At 34.2% G+C, this 18,943-nt stretch overlaps 1 protein-coding gene across 7 annotated transcripts in view; it reads left to right on the top strand.

The window, feature by feature from the left end:
• LRCH1 (leucine rich repeats and calponin homology domain containing 1) overlaps window positions 1-18,943 on the top strand; it is a 133,313-nt gene that overhangs the window by 69,737 nt on the left and 44,633 nt on the right. For 6 of the 7 annotated variants that reach the window (XR_008820341.1, XR_008820338.1, XR_008820336.1 and 3 more), the window contains exons 4-11: window positions 2,721-2,826; window positions 3,296-3,432; window positions 4,522-4,649; window positions 6,572-6,656; window positions 11,244-11,349; window positions 12,869-12,981; window positions 16,762-16,829; window positions 17,891-17,977. Coding sequence is in view for 1 of the 7 variants with exons in the window: in XM_056329366.1 (XP_056185341.1) it covers window positions 2,721-2,826; window positions 3,296-3,432; window positions 4,522-4,649; window positions 6,572-6,656; window positions 11,244-11,349; window positions 12,869-12,981; window positions 16,762-16,829; window positions 17,891-17,977 (830 nt within the window). In the remaining 6 variants the exon portion in view is untranslated. The remainder of the gene's footprint in view (window positions 1-2,720; window positions 2,827-3,295; window positions 3,433-4,521; window positions 4,650-6,571; window positions 6,657-11,243; window positions 11,350-12,868; window positions 12,982-16,761; window positions 16,830-17,890; window positions 17,978-18,943) is intronic. The other variant, XR_008820339.1, reaches the window with a different exon arrangement.

Raw genomic sequence — 18,943 nt, 5'->3', positions numbered from 1 at the left:
TATGTTCTTCACCTCGTTCATCTAACCTGGGCCAGCAGCCTGACCAAGTGGGACCTGCTGCCTGCTTTGCCTAAATGGATTCATGTGCTCATGCACTGTGTAACTTCTTTTTACCATTCAGTATGGTTTTTATGTTACAAGATCTGACAGAATCAATGTGCTTTTTAGGAATAATAGCTCAGTCAGGAGTCCCAAGTTCTAAAGTAGATGTAAAGAGGAAGTTTACCTCAATTTGGATGGTTTGGATAAACAGTGTGTGTGTGAATAAATATGTTAATATGGTACTACAGTTCCATATTTATTTTTCTGTTTATATTATGAATTTTATTGGTTTAAGACCATTTAAACTTTACCGTAAACAAAAGAAAATTGTTGATAATTTTAATTTTTTTTCACAGCACTGAGTTTCATGACACAAAAATTAATGTTAAATTGCATTTCTCTAATCTTGAGAAATTGTGTTGTCATGGCAGGATATGGCATAACCAATGAGAGCAAAATAGAATTAATGCAAGAAGTCTGACCTTCAGCAAACTTTAGCCCCTTGGAACTTGAGTAGGTATTTGCACTTCAATTGGCTGCAGATGTCCATGAAGTTCCAAACTGCTGGTTGCATAGTTCCTTTAAAAAAATCTCAGCTGGAAAACTATAGGCATTTGACTTTGATAGTATTGCTTCCATTACTGCAAAGTCATGGGGAAGATAAACATTGTCTCTGTCGCATACATGCTCATGAAGTCTAATAATAGTCACGAGCATAACTAGAAATAATGTTACAGGTCTTTGTTTTTCATGGCTATTCAAACAAAGTAATAAAAAAAAAGTTGGACTGCAGTGTTTAGTAGGATAAAGGATACTACTGTCTCTAGAGATCTTGTGAATGCTGACGTGCTGTCATAACACATCAGTTTTATGGAGGATGTTTTGGAAGGTTGTAAGTGGACTTGTGTTTTTGAGGCTACACACTGCCAGCCTTCCCCCTGCCTCCCCCTCCATCCCTGTCACTTCCCTTAAAATTCTCTCTCTTTCCCTGACTACTTCTGATGTGTGTGCATAAGTGCACTTGGTCTAGAGTTTCTCTGCCACAAGGTGACATTAAATTTAAATTCTGTGCTCTAAAAATTGAGTATCTAATTAAGAAGCTGTGTAAAGCCTGTAAATTAAAAATAGGACAGTAAAGCTTTAAAAATAAATTACCTGGGAACAGTGCAATTAACCATACTTTGTGGCAACTTGGCCAAGAGATGCACTCATTAACTGGGGTTTTTAATTTCCTTGTCTAAAAGCTAGAATGATTTCCTGACTGTATTTTGGTAAGGGAAAAAAGCTTTGGCAGCAGTGAGATTCTGTTACATGAAGAAAATTGTCTGATACAGCAAGCAGCATTGTCAGATCACATTTTGCTTTTACTATTATTTTTTGTTAACTAGTTTTTAGACTTGAAGATAAAGAATTAATGTAATGCTTTTGATCAGTATTAAATCAACTATCTTCAAAGAGATGACTTGGAAATCTGACTGATTTCTAGAAATTTTGTAGTCTAAGAGCTCCCAGATACACTATGAATCAATTTCAAACAATCTAAAGAATAGGAGTGAGTATCCTGTAAGTATTCTGTTGGCTATTCAGGAAAATTTGGTATTACCCCACTTAGCTTTCATACTCTGAAATACTTTAACGTTTTTTTAATGCAGGAATGGAAGCATAATTGGGACTTGATTCAAATATACAGGTTTTCTGGGATGTAAGCAGAGGTTTCAACATGCTTTTGATTTCACATTAATTATAGATTGCTTGGCAACAAAAATGATAGCAAGTATGTGAAAACTCTCTCATTTTAGACTGACAATCCAAGAAGCTGATCTTTAGTACATATTTGTAGCAGTTTGTTAGCAATAGTGTTTAAAGGGTAATATTTATTACACTAATATTACTGTATATAAACTATGTGCTTGAAATTATGCTCAGTATAGCCAGACCCAGTACTTTCAACTCAACATTACAGCAGTTGCTCTTTTAAGAGTTGTGAAATGAGGATGGGTTCCAATTTCATCCATATTATTAAACCAGTTGTATTTACTCATCAATATCAGACCTGCTTAGGACCTGTCAAGGCAGTTAAGAAGTACTTTTTACAATAATATGTTGAATATTTTTATAATACTAAACCAAGACCTGTTCTATTTTGTTATGGCCTACTACATGATGGGATAATCAAATATATGTCTTTCCTGGGCATCATTACAGAATTCTGTTGCTGCTTCCTCTGTCTTTTTTTTTTTTTTTTCCCTTCCAATTTTGCTTAAGTATTCCCTCCAGAAGAACAAGTACCCTTTTAAAAAAATCAGGTCCACACTTTTCATCCAAACATATTTAGTTATATAAACATTGTACTGAGTTCTTCATATGAAGAAAAGTTAAGAACAAAAAAGTAGAACAACTTAAGCAAATGGATTTATTTGAATGTTTCTATGAAAATTAAATTAACTTTCAAAATAAACTTGTTCTCCAAATAAGAGTTCACGTTGTGCTTTAATGTGTAAACATTTTTTCATTTATCTAGTTTTGCATTGTGAAGACAGGACATAAATCTTTGCGTGTTTTCAGGTTAATAAAATGTTACAACACTAATAGCAAATTATCTGCAATTTCACATCTGTATTATTTAACATTTAGGAGCCAAAAAGTTCCTTATTTGTATTATTACTATTTTGCTGTAGGATGTCAGCTGTAATGAAATCACAGCTTTGCCGCAGCAGATAGGCCAGCTGAAATCTTTAAAAGAATTGAATGTTAGAAGAAATTACCTCGAAGTTTTACCCCAAGGTAAAAACAGTCAGCTCTTTTTATTAGCATTTTGAACATTTTTTTTCAATCATGCAAGTAAACAAGATTAAAAAGTAGTAATTACTTCATGTTTAAATTTATTCCTTTTGAGTTTGCAGAATATAATCTTCAGTGGTACTCATTAAATATAAGTGTGAGGGTTTTTAATTATCTTTATAATTCTAGACATCTTTTAATTTGCACAGGTATTTACCTGTGAATAGTATGGGAACTGTCAGCTGAGTTTCAGGGGAAAGAAATTATTTCCATGTATTTATTTTAAAATTTAATGTCACTTCTATAACAACAACACTCTTTTAACTTCCCAGTATGGAATAAATGTTGCTCTTACACCTGCCTGAGTATTTTTCCTGAAAGCAAAAGAAGGTTTCTTCAGAAATATTTTATTCTTTTATGGCAAAATAAAATAAAGAGATAAAACACTTTCTCTCTTTTTTGTTACTTCTAGAACTAGTACAGCTTCCCTTGGTAAAGTTCGACTTTTCCTGCAATAAAGTGCTTGTGATTCCAATTTGTTTTAGAAAGATGGTGCAGTTACAAGTATTGCTGCTTGAGAATAATCCTTTGCAGTCTCCACCAGCACAAGTAAGTAAAATATATGTTTAAATTGTGCCTTAATATTGGGTAGATGATAACAAGTTATAGCCTATAAAATGTCATCTTCTGCAACTGCAGGCTTCTGAAATACAGTTATCACAGACATTAGTTATTGATATATAAATAAGGCATAGAAAATACCTTATGTTCTGTGTATGAGTCTGTGCACCACTTGAACCAACGTAAGTCTAGAAGATTTCCATTCTATTAGCTGCCTGTCTATTTTTGTCTTTACTATCTGCATATGAAACTTAATGTTGGAATAGATATATGATTTTGAAAAAGAGAGGGGAGAAACTTCCTGGATAAATTTTCTCTGTTAATAAGAACCCAGTTCTAGAAGGTTCTACAGTAATTTATTATTAACTTAAAAATATGCAGATGGTCTAGAACAAAAGCCATGTGAAATTTATTTTACTTTATAATGTAAATCTATAGATTGTGATATGCAAACGAATCAAACTCCTGTTCTGAACTGTAGGCCATGCTGAGAAACTATGATACAAATGTATGGAACCTGTGCTTGCTGCTTAAGGACAACTACATTGTTGCCTTTCTGGACACAAATTTCAAAGTACATCTCTGAAAGCTACAACTGTTCTAGATCAACAACTGTTGAAATACTTAGTTTGTATTACATTGGAGAAATGCATTTCATAACCAATGGTGATGCTGCTCCTAAACTCAAAAAATACGGTGCAAGTCTCAGCAAGCACTTGAGCTAGAAGTGTGCAGTTAAAGAAAAAAATTCTAAAATGCATGTGAAATGTGCTATAAAGATGCTTGGACACTAGTAAAAACAATTGACTAAGAGTATAAAGGTTGTGCTGATAAATTAAATGTCATTATTGCCTAATTTTGGAAAATAATTATTCAATTTATGATTAATAGTAGGCTATATGATAAATTTTATTGTAATTCTTTGAGTGAAAACCTCATTTGGATTTTTTTAGGTAGAAATAATTGATTAATTGAAGTACTTCTTAGTAATTTAAAAAAAAGAATAAAATCTGTTTTTGAAATAAATTATTTCTTTCATTCTAGTTATAAACCTAACTTATTTTTCTTATTTAACAGATTTGTACGAAGGGTAAGGTGCATATATTCAAATACCTGACTGTACAGGCCTGTCAGATTAAAACAGCAGACTCACTGTATCTTAATGCCATAGAACAACAGCATTTGCCACAACCTGTGGAGGAGAGGTATGTATGAAAATATAAATATATTTGTATCTTTAGCTTCCAGAGTTTTGTTTGTTTAGATGCTGTTTAGAATATGCTTTCTTGAACAGAGCTTTGTTTTACTTTAATATATTTTATTCCAATGAAATCCTTATGAGAATTTAGAACAAAATATTTTTAACAATCAGTTCTGATTAAAGTTAGCAGCACATTAGGAAAAAGCTTAGAAGTGAACCTCAGTTTAGATCTAGCCTCTTATTAGTAGAATGTTGGAATATATGGAGAATAATTCAGATGGTAGTATCATTAGGTGTTGGAACTTTCTTGTAAATCTATTAATATATTAAATAAATTTTCATTTCTTGTGTTGTTTTGTGATTTATATGTTATTACACGTCTCACATAGCTTTTTTTAAGCTTTTCTTACTCATCCAGCAAAGGAAACAGCATGAGTGCTGAGACCCTTTTAAAGTGATATGTACTAATTTGTTAGCAAAATAAATGACAAAATCTTTAATGTCTTGCATCAAACATCTAGCAAATGTAATCTTGTATTGTGGTGTAAGAGCAGGAACTAAATACAAAGCAACTCCTTTCTATCAGAATCTCCACAACTAATTGAAAACCACCTTCTAGCCAGCTCTTTCTTTGCTAAATGGGAAGTATAATATAACCAACCAGAGAAAGTATGATAATGCCTTGGTTTTGGAGAGAAGTACCCAATAAAAACAAAGTGTTAATGTATGTACAAACAGTGATGCTTAACACCCCAGAAAAAAATCACCACAACCTGTTACGGAATCTCCCTTTCAGTTACCCAGATAAGGTTCCAAGCAAATTGTTTCTCTCTATGTATGTTTGAAGACACCTTTATGAATTTCTATCAAATAAATGCCAAAAGGTGGGGAGAATCCAGGATGAAGAGTAAGTTTTCCATTTGGGAAACACCTGCTGGTTTTCTGTTTTGTTCTTTTAGTATACAAGAAAATTAACAGGAATGTCATATCGTGTATGACATTTTTGTTGTCTAGGAGCATACAGGTTAGGGTAAGGGTACAGAGTACCACTCGGTAATGAACAGCCTAATGCTTTATCACATGATAGTTACCAATTTTTATTTTGAGAATAACTTCACACTTCTAAAGAAAAAACATAACCTGGTCAGGTTATGAAAAATCGTTCGTGTTTACTGAGAAATGATTTAAGGTTAGGATTAATCAAATAGCTTATTCATGTGCAGACTGGTAAAGTTATTTTTTAAATTTCTGCGTCAATCTGAACTCAGGATTACAGCTTTAAGAATTGCAAATGAGGGTATAGTAAAGCATATTTAAAAAAAAATAGGTGATGAGAGTATTGTATCTATTAGTGTACTTTACAATAAGTAGAGGTCATATTAGGTAATGAAACCAGAAGAGAGAGCAGTTGCCATTATTATAGTAATTTTCTTAAAAACCTAAATTTCAAAGTTATTTTAAAGCACCAAAAGGAGGTTTCTGTGTTATTAATTACTTCAAGCCCCAGGGAGATACTATTTCATTTTTAATGCATCAGTGGCTACAATTAAATCAGTTGACTCCAGTTTGAGTTCAAGTAGTTTAGTTGCTTATCTGATGGCTAAATGACTTCAGACTACTGTGCTACTTAGCTAGTAACTAAGCATGTTTGCCTAGTTAGTGTACAGACAAAAGCAAGCTTTATAGCAGATTCTTTCTGTTGGTGTGGTTAATCCTTAGGTTTACCAGCCATTCCATCTGATCTATTTTACTGTCACCAGATTGCACATTTGTAGGTTTTGATCATACTAGGCTCTTTCACCCTCTACCATGAGACTGGTTTGAATTTTGCTTTAAGTGAAACGAGGACAGAATTCGAACAGTAAATACTATGATGGCTTTTTATTGATTTTCATTTATTTATTTATTTATTTATTTCACATCTAGCATTGATGACATATACCCAAGTAAAAAGGACTCAGATTCAGGTGTTGGTAGCGATAATGGTGATAAACGCTTGTCAGCAACAGAGGTAAGTTACCCGAATTTTGTGTCCAGCTTCCAGGACCTGTATTTTGACTTTATTTTAAATTGGGTAACAATGTGAATATGCTTTTAGCCATCAAAACTGTGCAACCACATACTTGGCATGAATTTCTAGCTATGAAATGGCTAAAATCAAGATAAAAGGAGATTGGGATTATTTTTTTTTTCTCTATACGCTTTCTGGAGAGGGCAGTGAGAAATTTGCTTACAAGTGGTCAACAGCCTACCAATGATGCAGTTTTTAGGTAGTTTACATAATCTAGAGAATGAGGACCAAACCAGAATCCACATCAGCTATTTCCAATGAAATAAATGTCCTAACAGGTTACATGCCTGACTTCTCATATGTTTTCTTTCCAACTGATGACCCTTTCCTCTTAGGAATTAGCAGGACTTCAGTGTGCCCAGCCCTGGTCTGTTCTGTGGTGTCATGGTTATGCCAGTCTGCTGTAGTGTAGGAACTTCAGAAACTCTGCAGATCTTAATGCATTTACATGCTCTGGCAGTTAGTCAGTACTGGAAATAAGCCATCAGATTTTTTTTCTGAACTATTTTGTCTGATTGAGTGAAGAGAAAGATGGCTTTCTGAGACTGATGTTGTCCTAAGCAGTTAGAGCTGACTTTCCTGGGCCTTTTTTCTGAGGCACTGCTTAGCTGAACAGGGCACTAAAACTAGTTGGAGTGAAACAATAAAAGATGATAAATAAGTAAATAATTTGCCATATAATTTAGTGATGATCTCTCTAAAATGTACAAATAATGGGATTCATGGTCTGACCTAATGGGAAATTTTCAGGTCACAATAAAAGAATGAGCTGCTTGCTACTTAATTTTACACTGATTCTTTAGTGTTTCTGTCCTCTTTGGATGAAAAGAGATTATGTTGCTTTTGAAACAAATGTGTAAAGAATCAAGCTTAGATACTGAATTTGTAGTTACTAAAAAGCTGATTGAAAATGAATCTACTTACACACTGATTGGTCTTCTAAATACAAAAGCACTTAAAAAAAAAAAGGCCCACAGGGATTTCCAAGTGTTTGGGCAAGTTACTTGCTAGATGGAAATGAAGCAGAATTATTGTGGTTTCCAGCCAGACTTCTAATGGTTCCCTCTAGTTGTAAGAGCATGCAGTCCATTCAGAGACACTTCTAAACTGTTTTGCCATTCTTATACTTCCTGAAGCTGAGTTACCTTATTAATGAAACTGTTATTCCAGAGTTTCCTCTTTAGCTATAAATAACACCTTTGGAAAATAGATCATCTTTCCTGTAATCAAAAAGTAGCTATCCCAATGCTGCAAAAAATGTTTTAAGGACAACCAATAGTGAACCAATACATTTCTATTAGCACAAAGGCTTTTTATGAAAACTGTTTACTTATTCCATCCCCACCTGACTACTGCTCTACTATTAAGGAGAAAATAGATGCTAAGGTCAGTAATCCCAAATGTATTTGGTAGTAAATTCACCACTCGCTTGTCCTTCTGATGCGTTCTTTAACACCTGTGTTACACGTGAGAATTTTGGAAGAAATATTAGCATGTTGCAAATATAGATTCATACACATTGTTAATTACAATCAGAAATCTACACACCAAACATCAGATAAACATTAAATAACCAGTCATAAAGTGATCATTAAAACATGTTTTTGGAAGGTTTTTATAAATACATCAGATGTATAGAAACAAACTACAGTTTAGTCTGAAAGCTAGTGCTGGCTGAGTTTCAGTTCTTTTACAGAAAATACTACAATGTCATTTTGCATTTCTTCAAAACAGTAATTTAAAGGAATCACTTGTTTGAGTACTAATGTGTTTAAGAAGCGTGCTAATTGGCTTTGGGTCCATATACATAGGAGGGAGTACTTGATGAAATGAACAATTCACGTATGTCCATCTGGCTTGTTGGTGCTATCATTGCGGGATCAGTTCTTCAGAGATATTGTCATCTTGGGCATTTCAAGTAAAAGATATCTTGTAGTGTTGCTGTAGAATTGATCACAGCAACTTGAAGGCAAATTCTGCTTTCAGGTATTGTACTCATGTACATCTTTTAGGAACAGCGTAGCATTTTGATTCATTATCCACATCCCTTTGGCCTTATTTTTTTCCTTAAGTTAAAATTCATTAGGACAAGAGGGTACTTGTTAAGATCCAGGTGTGCTCCCTGCTTTATTACCTATAACAGTGACGTGGTAGTACCAGTAAGAAAGTATATCAGGATTCTTTCAAAATGCATCCTGTGAATTCAGTGTTGGAATAACGTTAGGTATTTTTGATTCTATGTCTATTGTCTGCTATGGCTAGCTGAATAAAAATAAACCTGTGGACAGAGGAAGTGAGATACAGTATTTCAGCTATGAAGGAGCAATACTTTTGTATTATCGCAGGCTGTTTTGGGTAGTTTCTGTTTCATAGTACACTGGCAGGAAACACCTGGAAAATCAATTGCAGAATTCTGTAAGCTGTGAAAGTGAGACATAGCCTGTTAAAGTAATGATTTTCTGTTTCCAAATTCAATGACCCATGGCTTTTTTTACACCAATACTCCAAAATGTTTTCCTAAAAGTTCTGTGCGTTACTTCAGGTAAGAAAAAAAAATCCTGCTTGTTTTAGTATTCAGAACTTGTAATAATATGTATAAGAACATTTTACTGTAATATTTTATAATTATAGTTGTGAAATTAACAAAACATGAATCTTTGATCTAGAATAACTAAATTTAGTGCTTAAATATCACATGAGATACAACCTGAAAGAAAGTAGGAACTTCACTGTAACCTTGGTTGTCTGAATGAATTTATACTGTGCACATGTCCTTTTTTTTTTTTTCTTAAAGCTGTTGGATTGACATTGTTTCAGATCTAGAAGAACTAGTGACTTTTGTGCTTAGAATACTTGGAGTGTGGTTTGTTTATTTTCTGAGATACTGATTTGTTTCATTTAAAAATAAAATTTATTTAAAAACTTAACATTTATTTTAAAAATTGACTAATAAGAACATTACTGTGATGTTAATTCACTTCATTATAAAACTTAATCATTTTGCTAAGGTGTTATCAAGTCCCCAAATATTCTTTTGAATTTTTTTTCTTTAAGCAGAAGAATACAGCCAGTGAATTTACAGAGTTAATAACATGCAATTTATTCATAAAGAACAACATTTATAGTGGTTCACATCTACAAAATGTGTTAAGTCCAGGGTATTCTTGGCAAATAGGAATAACTGTATGTATCTTTAATACAGCTTTTTAAGAGCAAAGCAGGTTTGCTCCATCACTTATCACAACCCTTAGCTTCAGGATTTTAAAAATTAATTTCTGTATGGAATATGAACATATAAAGGTAGCAAAAATGGCATAATTCTACCAGAAACTAGAGACTGTGGAACTGAATAACTGATTGTATTTAACAATCTCCCATTCCATTGCATATGTTGTGTTACAGCGGGCTGAACTGATAAACAGAGAAATGCCATTTCCTTAGAAATTTATAATCTTAAAGGATATAGAACAAACTGCTATATATTTATTGTAGCAGTTATAATTACAGAATACTTGTATGGAATACATATGTACAAAGTAGCAAGTTAACAGAAACGCAGAGCATCTAAAGAATGAGCGATGTCGGTGTGTTTGTTGGGAAATATGCTTGCAGAGCTCTGAGAGACTCTTGTAGTGGTAAGCTCTCCGTCTCGGGAGAGGAAGAATAAGAACTTGACCTCTTCTGCAAACTGTGTTTTTATTGTAGTTCACCTCAGGAGTTTTTCTGAACTCAGAAAAACTGAGTTCAACTCAGTTTTTATTGCAGCTCACCTTCACCTAGGAGAGAAGGTGAGCAGGTCCCACTGTGAGCAGATGCCTGCCAGTCCTGCAGAGCAGCAGAGCCATAGTGGCATGGGACAGAAGTGAAGGCCAGCGTCAGCGCTGCTTTGTGTGGCCACAGCCTGTAGCGTCATAGACAGGATAAGCTTAAAGATAGAAGTGATGTGTTTCAATGTACCGGTTAATACACCTGAAAAAATGGGTGAACTTTTAAGTCGGTGAAGAAAAGCTAGTCTACTTGGGAGTTTATGTTGCTTTTTCAGATCTACCAGTTAATCTAATAAAAGATACTGCCTCAGCCTACAAAGTTAGTCTTGCTTGTTTTAGGTGTTAAACTAACAAGCTGAGTGGTAAAGCAGAGAAGAGTCATGGAGGGAAAGAAAAAGAGACTGTAATATGCAGCTCAGTTTTTCTGCAGATTTTGGTGGCTGCAAGGAGCCTGTATTTTCAGCTGTCCCAGGAAAGTGCACAGGGAGCAGCACAGTACAGTGGTGTCACCGCAAGGAGAGGACTGGTGCAGTGAGGACAATAGGAAAAGAGAACAGATGAATTTGCTGCTTGGCAGGCCTCTTGTAAGGATGTATTCAGCATGACTGCATCTTCCTACAACCGGATTTGGTCATGTTGGATGCTCTGGTATCCTCTCCCATGTTAGTTTGCCAGTCTTTAGTGAGCACTCATCTTAATATATACATTTTTATCACTCTTGGTTTGAGCTGAAACCAGTGATTCTCTTATTTCTTCTTAGCCATCTGATGAAGATACTATCAGCTTTAATGTTCCGATGTCGGACATCATGGAAGAAGATCACGTTGTAAAGGAAGATTCAGGTCACCGCGCTAACTCAAGAAAAGGTTGGAATGTAGCAACAGTGGAAGTTAAATATGGGGAAATTCTCTTGATACTTCCATGTATAAGACTGTAAATTCAGTTCGAAAAATTCACAGCCCAACAAGCATCAATATTTCAGGGGTCGACAAACATCATCTTTAAATGAAATCAGTTTTATTTGCTGCTATTTTTCCTTGGAATTTTCAGTGTTTAATTTTGCACTGGATAAATGCCTTATTAAATTTTTTTTCGTGCTGATATTCTAGTTGAAAACAGGTATTTTCACTACCTTGTGCAATTTAATTTTTTTTGTAATAAACACTTACCTATCCAGAAGCTTTGTGCATGCACATGCAGTCATGTAAAAAAGAAAAAAAAGTGTGCTACTTAGAATATTTTTAACTATAATGAATCGAGATCCTTATAGTTATTTTCTGTAACAATTCCAGTGAACTTGTGACACCTTATCTCAAGTATTAAAGTTCTGGTTCTGGCCAGGGGGAGAAAAATGAGAGTTGGTTTAAACCACGCTTCCCAACCAGTAATATAACCAGTGTAATAACTTAATAAAAACATTAATGCAGAATCTGAGTTAGCAATGTACAAAAGCAGAGTCTATTTCTGTAGTTGGACTTCATGCATATATAAAGCTTTATTAATCAAACTCTGCATTACCTCTGGCAAAAAGTAAATCTCTTCAGATTTTACAAGAAGGTGTAATTTTACCTGGATTTTATTAAAGTCACTTGTATATTTCTAAATCATATCTATGCACTGATAAACAATGTTTCTCCAAGGTCTACACATACTAATGAAAAATGGCAGGATGAACTCAGTGAGTTGCATATGGAAACCACATAAATAGGAGGTCAGCCTTTCCTCAGTGTTACATACTAGCTTAAATTAACTTCAGTTGAGATACTCATCAGAATTTAGTAGAATATGAAGTGAGATAGTAAGAGCATTATATCCTATAGTGTTTATTAGCAAACTAGAGAGGGTAAGTTTTAGGATCGGAGTACTTCAGACAGAGGGGAAAATTACTGCCTCATAGCCCTGGAAATAGTATATGTAAGCAAGAGGTTGGCATAGGCTCTGAAGGCTCTGAATAATTTTGTCTGAGTTCTGCTAGGAATTTGAGTTTTTGTTACAGCATAGTGACTCTGCAGTTGCATTAAACTGCAAATCACTGGCTGAAACATTTGAATGTCTTAAAATATTCTGAAGCCGTCCAGCTGTGTTCTTGTATGGATAATGGCAAGACATACCTGGTACAGTTCAAAACTGACTCCATCAGTACCTGTTGTGGTGCTTCTGATCTACAAATGTATGAGCCCAGGGTATTGATTTATTACAATTTTAAAACAAATTGGCATCACTTGTTAAAATGCAAAGGTCTTAATTTGTTTGACGTTTGTAATATGCTTGAAATGTAAACTTTCTTTGGTTTTGAGCTGTATAATTTAATACATTTAAATTATGTTAAGTAACACGTTGAGCTGAACCAGAAATCATTCTTCTATATTTTTTTGTTGTTACTAGTGGAATTCCATCAAGGATCTTCTCACTTGATGGTCAATGATAAGTCAAGAGAAACAGGAAACCAGTTTGATGAATCGGATACTCTTACTACTGAATTCATGAGTTACATTAAGGCAAGTTTGTGACAATTTTAAGTGGGGGGGAAATATCTTCACTACTTTTGTAAGTATAGAGCAAACAGGAATGACAAACTGCAGACATTTTAATGAATAAGCGACTGCATTTGATATTCATTGTCATAAAAGATACAGAAGGCAAAAATAAGCAGGTAGGTTTAAAATGATTATAATTAATCTAGGAAGTCCGCTTACCCATAACGCTTTCTAATATATGTGAGAGTTATCCTTTAACTATGTTTAAGACTTTTAAAAAATGTTGCAGTTATTTTCTGTACTGTTTGCTTTATATTTTGAATTGAGCAATCTTTTCATTTATTACATTTGTAAAAAGCAAGACTTTCCGTGTTAGCTTTGGTGGCTAAAGTTATGCATTAACATTATGGTATTAAAATACATTTTCCTAAATGTTTTAAAATTATAGTAGAATTTGAGACATCTGTAAAGACAAATGATATAAAATCCATTATTCTAGGACCCCACCTCTTACAAGATTTCCTCTCTTGATGAGTTTAGGGAGTATACACTGTCTCTGTTATGAACTTCGTAGATGATAGAGGTGATAGAAAAGTGCTTTTGAATAATTGTAAATGTATTTATGTATATATGTGTGTTTAATGAAGTATGTAAGAAAACACAGGTTACCCATAACAAGAAACTCTGATATTGTACCCATCAGTCTTTTTCATATGTAAAGGTCTGGGTGCCACTTCAGTTTCCTTAAGATGTTTGTTACTGAACACTGGAGCTCTGGGTTGCTGGTTACACATCATAGTTGCTTAATCCATTACTTTTGTCTTTCTGTCATGGTTAATAAGTAGGTGCTTATCAGCCATGTGGCATCTTCCTGGCATATGGCTTCTTGTCACGGAACTATCAAATGGGCTTTCTTTTTGAACTACTTGTCACAATGAGTGATCTTTTAGAAATTGTTGTGTTGTACCATTTTGTTTTTCCCATTTGTGTTGTCATTTACTCATTTTTTTCTGTTTGTGGCATTAGGTTTAGTGGAATCTGTCTAGACATACATGTCTGAGTAAGCTGCAATAATCCATAGAAATGTATTAAGAATCATTAGTGATTGCTGTTGTGTGGTAACTCATGAAATTCACTTGCTTTATTATATAGTAAGGACTGACTGATGAATTTATAGATTACATGTAGTTAGGTAGACTGAGGAATTTTTGGAAGTTTCTGGAGAAATTCTGAGCAAGTGCTAAGAGTTTTTTTTCCTGCGAAAATTTATTTGCTGAATAGTTTTTCTAGATCCTTTATAATGCAAAGGTACTTGAGAGATAGTAGTACTGTACCATTCCTGTGAGCATGATGTCTCCTCTTGATTTATAGGCCAGAAGGGATTATCTAGTATGGATATTTTTAGACTAATTTTCTCCTCCTGCAGAGATTCTTAAGGGGTGCAAAGAGGCATTTTATCACTTCCAACTTCCATCCCTTATAGGAAAAAATGTACTGGGAAGTAATAGCAGAAAGAGAAAGGATGTGGCCTTTCAACCTCTTGGAAACAGACTTCTGGTTCTGCAAAAGATCTCTTTATTTGAGCAATTTTTTTGTCTTTTCTAGTAACAAAACTCTTGCAGATCATCTTTAGCTAGTTGCAGTCTCTGAGGGAGGAGACGCAGAGGACTAGCATTTAAGAACAAATGAGAAAAAAAACCAACAAACTTTTCCTTTTGATAGTTACTGAAGACATGTAGTTATCAGAAATTTTTATTTATATAGTAAATACATATTACTGGTTTTTGCTATTTACAAATACAAATGTGAATTCAGTAGTGTATATTATTATTACTTACAGTTGCTGGATGTTTAGGACACTACAATTTATCTTATATTGGCTTGTTCTTTTGCGACTTCCATACTAAAAAAAGGTTGAAGGATTCCCCGCCCCCCCCCCCCCCCCCCCGATAGTTAAAATCTTATTAGTAGTATTTTTAGATAGTTAAAAAGTTAATAAATTATTGTATGTTTCCTGCATACAGATTTTCAGCAAGTTTGCACATTTTAGGTTAATGAACTAGGTAAAATGGGATAGAATACTTCCATCCTCTCCTGACAAAGGGGTACACACATCTGAAGCTGACCATATATTATATTATGTATACACTTTGTATTTCCTTTTCTTGTTCTTCTGATTTCATCATGTTGATTTTCAGTAGCATACCCTTTGACTATTCCCTTGGGAATGTCCTCTATAATAGTAAGATAATATTATCTAAAATAATGTGTTGCAAGCACTGGTTCAGTAAAATATATATAACTGTATTGAGTTTCAGTATAAGAATATTTCCAGAGTAAGCAGTTTAATTTATTGTCATTTTGATATCTTAATATTATGACAGTTGAGATCAACAACCGGTGACTTGAACAGGTAGTAAATCCATTTTATTCTCAAGATTTTGAATTTGGGGCATTTTCCCTCTTGTGCAGATTTCAGAGTCTGTTGGGTTCTTTTTTTTTTTTATTTAGTCATGTATTAGAATGCCTTTTGGGACAGTGGGTGTCTTCAAAAATTGAAATTCTGGTTAACTAAACTATACATAAAATCAGTACAACTTGCAGTGCAAAAGAGAAGCTTAATCTTGGAGGATTTAGTAATTTTTCAAATGTTAGTCCTAATTTGTATGGCTTTATTTTATCTATATAATTATGCCCAGAGGCTGAGGATCACCTTCTGGAATAAGTGCTGCAGTTTTTGTCATCTTATGATGTGCATCCTTTTTTTGGGGAAAAATCACTACTTCATTCCTGTAAGGAGAAGAAAAAGAATGGCTCTCTATTCATTCTAGTGGGGATTGGCACTGCGAAATGGGCCATCTTTGGAGAATGTTAGAGAAGCTGGCACACTCTTCAGTGACACATGGCAGAGTTGGATAGCATTTATTGGTACAGGGTGATGCGACTGATGTGCCAAACACATGACATAAAGGAGGATAAGCCTCTCTGTTTTCTGCTGTTCATTGTCTACCAGTACAAATGCACATCCATTTAGAGAGCTTCTTTCTTTACCAGCAACTGAACTACTTCAGTGTTTCTGCCTATCTGAGATGAAAAAGAAAAGAAAATTGTAAAGCACCAAATGCAAGCATAAAAGAGAGTCAAGGTTTCTAATAAGTAGTACTTGATATTACAGGTAGGACAGTGGGAGCTCTAATTTACAATACATTGAACCCAAAATAGCTGGCTCTGATACCAATTCTTGCATGCAGCTTTTGATCTGATTTGTTTTTTAAAAAAATATATTCAAGGCTATTAAAACTGTCAAGTAGGAATCCTGTTAATAATTATGGATGGAGTACACAGTTGCTACCATTTGCATATTTAGAATTTCCTTGTCTGTAAACAAATCTGGCTGTGGCAGGAGGTCAAGTAGGAGGAGAGTTAGGGTCGTGCTTAATTGAAGCATTGTTTGCATACACCAGGAAAGCACAAGTGAAATCTGGGACACAGAGTAAAGAATTCTCATGCTGCTTGATTTTTTTTTTTTTTTTTTTTTTTTTTTTTTTTTTTTTTTTTTTTTTACTGTTAAAGGAGGGTAAGGGCTGTTGACCTCAATAAAATCTGAACAGTGAATAGAAGATCTGGTAACCAATATCTTAAAAGGGGGTAGAGTGAGGAGTGGAGCATAAGTGTTGGATTGCTGCCACTAGCCACCCTAAGCTGTTACATAAATGAGGTCAGTGCTGAGTCTGAAAGCAAAATTTATCTGCCTACTTAATTGCAAAGTTTAGTTCTCAATATCACTTTGTCTGCTTACAGAGCAGAGCAGCAGAGTGTGATGAATTGCTGAGAATAGAAGAGGACACACAATGGCAAACAGACGAAATGTAAGTATTTTTTATGTATCTATGAGTAATTAGCTATGTCATTTAATTAGATTAACTAGAACTGGTATTTCCTTATTTAATAGTTTTGTTGACATGGAGACATGACAGAAGCACAGCATTGCTGCTCTTGTGTGCTCAGTGTTTTACACATTATTGCTAAATAGAGTGGGTGATATATTACAACTAATTAATTTGTATGCACCAACAATGCTGTAATATTTTTTACCTATGTAGCATGCAAGCCTTTTAATTATGTATTTTGATATTTAATCTGTTAGTGGCATTGGTAAAAAAGGATTTTATTGAAACTTGCAAGATCTAAATTTAATGTGCTTTTTAAAATAATTAATTTAATTGGAAAAAATTCCTCAGTCTTTTTCCTTTTGTCACAATTTTAACCCTAAAGCAATCATTAATTCATAGACATTAATTCAAGAGCAGAGCAAGTGAACATCAGTTGCTGAGGGGAGTGCATAAAGAAAAGGGGATTTAATATGACAATGTAATGTGAAGTTGTCAGTCATCCAAACAGTGGAGTCTGATATGATTTAAAAACAAAAACTAAAAGAAGGGAAAAATAAGTACTTTCTGAAAGACCCTTATTGATAGAACTAACAGGAGACTGTGTTTCTAACCCCAAAAAATAATTAGAGATGTGGAAAAGCAAGAAAAAAGCATGCTGGTCCATTAAAAAAAATATTTAGTACTTATCTTAAAACAGTACATGTGATGAGTGCAGCCAATGAAAGTCAAATATTGGTAAATAAATTTTCAATTTTAGAAGCCAGTCTGTTTAATTGAATGCTAAAAGTTTTAGTTAATCACATTTGTTTATGTATGTATGCATTAGGTTGGTGGGCTTAGTCAAAGACAAAGTGCTGGAGAATTTTTTTCAGAAGAAATTCCATAAATTCAGCACATAGTAGTGTACACAGAAGCTGTTTTTTCCCCTCTAGTGTTTGCAAGCCAGTTGAAAGATACAGCTCACAAACCGAAATTCAGCCTACCCTTGATAATTGCTGTTGTTCCTCTTTTTTGAACGCTTTTGTTTTCTGTTATAGAATAAATTTATCAGAAGAACAAACTATTGATATAGCAATGATAGAACAACTAAGAGAAGCAGTAGATTTATTACAAGATCCCAACAGGTATGCTTACAATAGCTGATGTGTTAATGTAATGTATTTAAAATTTTTTGACTGACTTTAGAGTTCTTTTTTAACTGATAATTGAAAGGTCTCTGGAGTTATGAGGTGCTTTGTTAGCATACTGATGTTTTTCAGGAGGTGCTTAGATAGCTAAGAAGGAAACTTGCATTCTCTCCCTGAGTATCTAGACAAGATTCCCAGTAAATTAAGAAGGATTTCAGGTATAAAAGAAAACTAAATTTAGAGGTGGAGACACCCCTTAACCATTCATCTCATGTGCACTGCTGTGATATTCTGAAGTTTTGTCTAGGACTGACACATTTCTTGTAGGGTGTATAAACTCTCCTCTACTTACTCATGCTGGGTGTATTTTGTGGGAAAGGAGAAAGTCTTCTGGCCCATCTTCATCCCATCTCAGTGGAGCACATAAAGGAGTGTCTGAAATGGTGGTGGGGTTTCTTTAGTCTCACTCTGAAATCAAACGGAGAAAGAGGAAGAAGCAGCTAGAGAAAGATTTTTAGATTACCCCTGACCACAGAAGACAAGGTTTTATAATTTAAGTGTCTCTTTTAAATGGCTAAAGTCAGGTGGAATGACTCTGGATCTGTGAATAAGCAAAGGAATAAGCATTTGGAAAAAAACAAAACAAAACAAAACACACTTGTCTTACTTCAGAGGACTGACAGGAATGCTGTAGGTAGTTCTGTCCAGATGCTTGCTATTGCTTTTCTTTGTGTAATCACCTTCAGAAATTGGTTAAGTTCATTTCAAAGCTAGGTAACTCATTTTTCTTCGTTACTTCTGTGAGGTAACTAGCTGACAGCTTCATTTTTCTGAAGATTCTACTTCCAGGCTTAATTATCCTTGTTTTTCTCTTTCCTCCCTTGGCCACTTTACCATAGCTGTTTGATCTTGTGACTACACTGTTTTTCAGTTTAAATGGCTATTTTGATACCACTTCTTCAC

This window comes from Falco biarmicus, chromosome 2, assembly GCF_023638135.1.
Source record: "Falco biarmicus isolate bFalBia1 chromosome 2, bFalBia1.pri, whole genome shotgun sequence".
Classification (NCBI taxonomy): domain Eukaryota; kingdom Metazoa; phylum Chordata; class Aves; order Falconiformes; family Falconidae; genus Falco; species Falco biarmicus.
The sequence above is the reverse complement of the archived record's forward strand: the minus strand, read 5'-3'. Positions and strand labels throughout refer to the sequence as shown.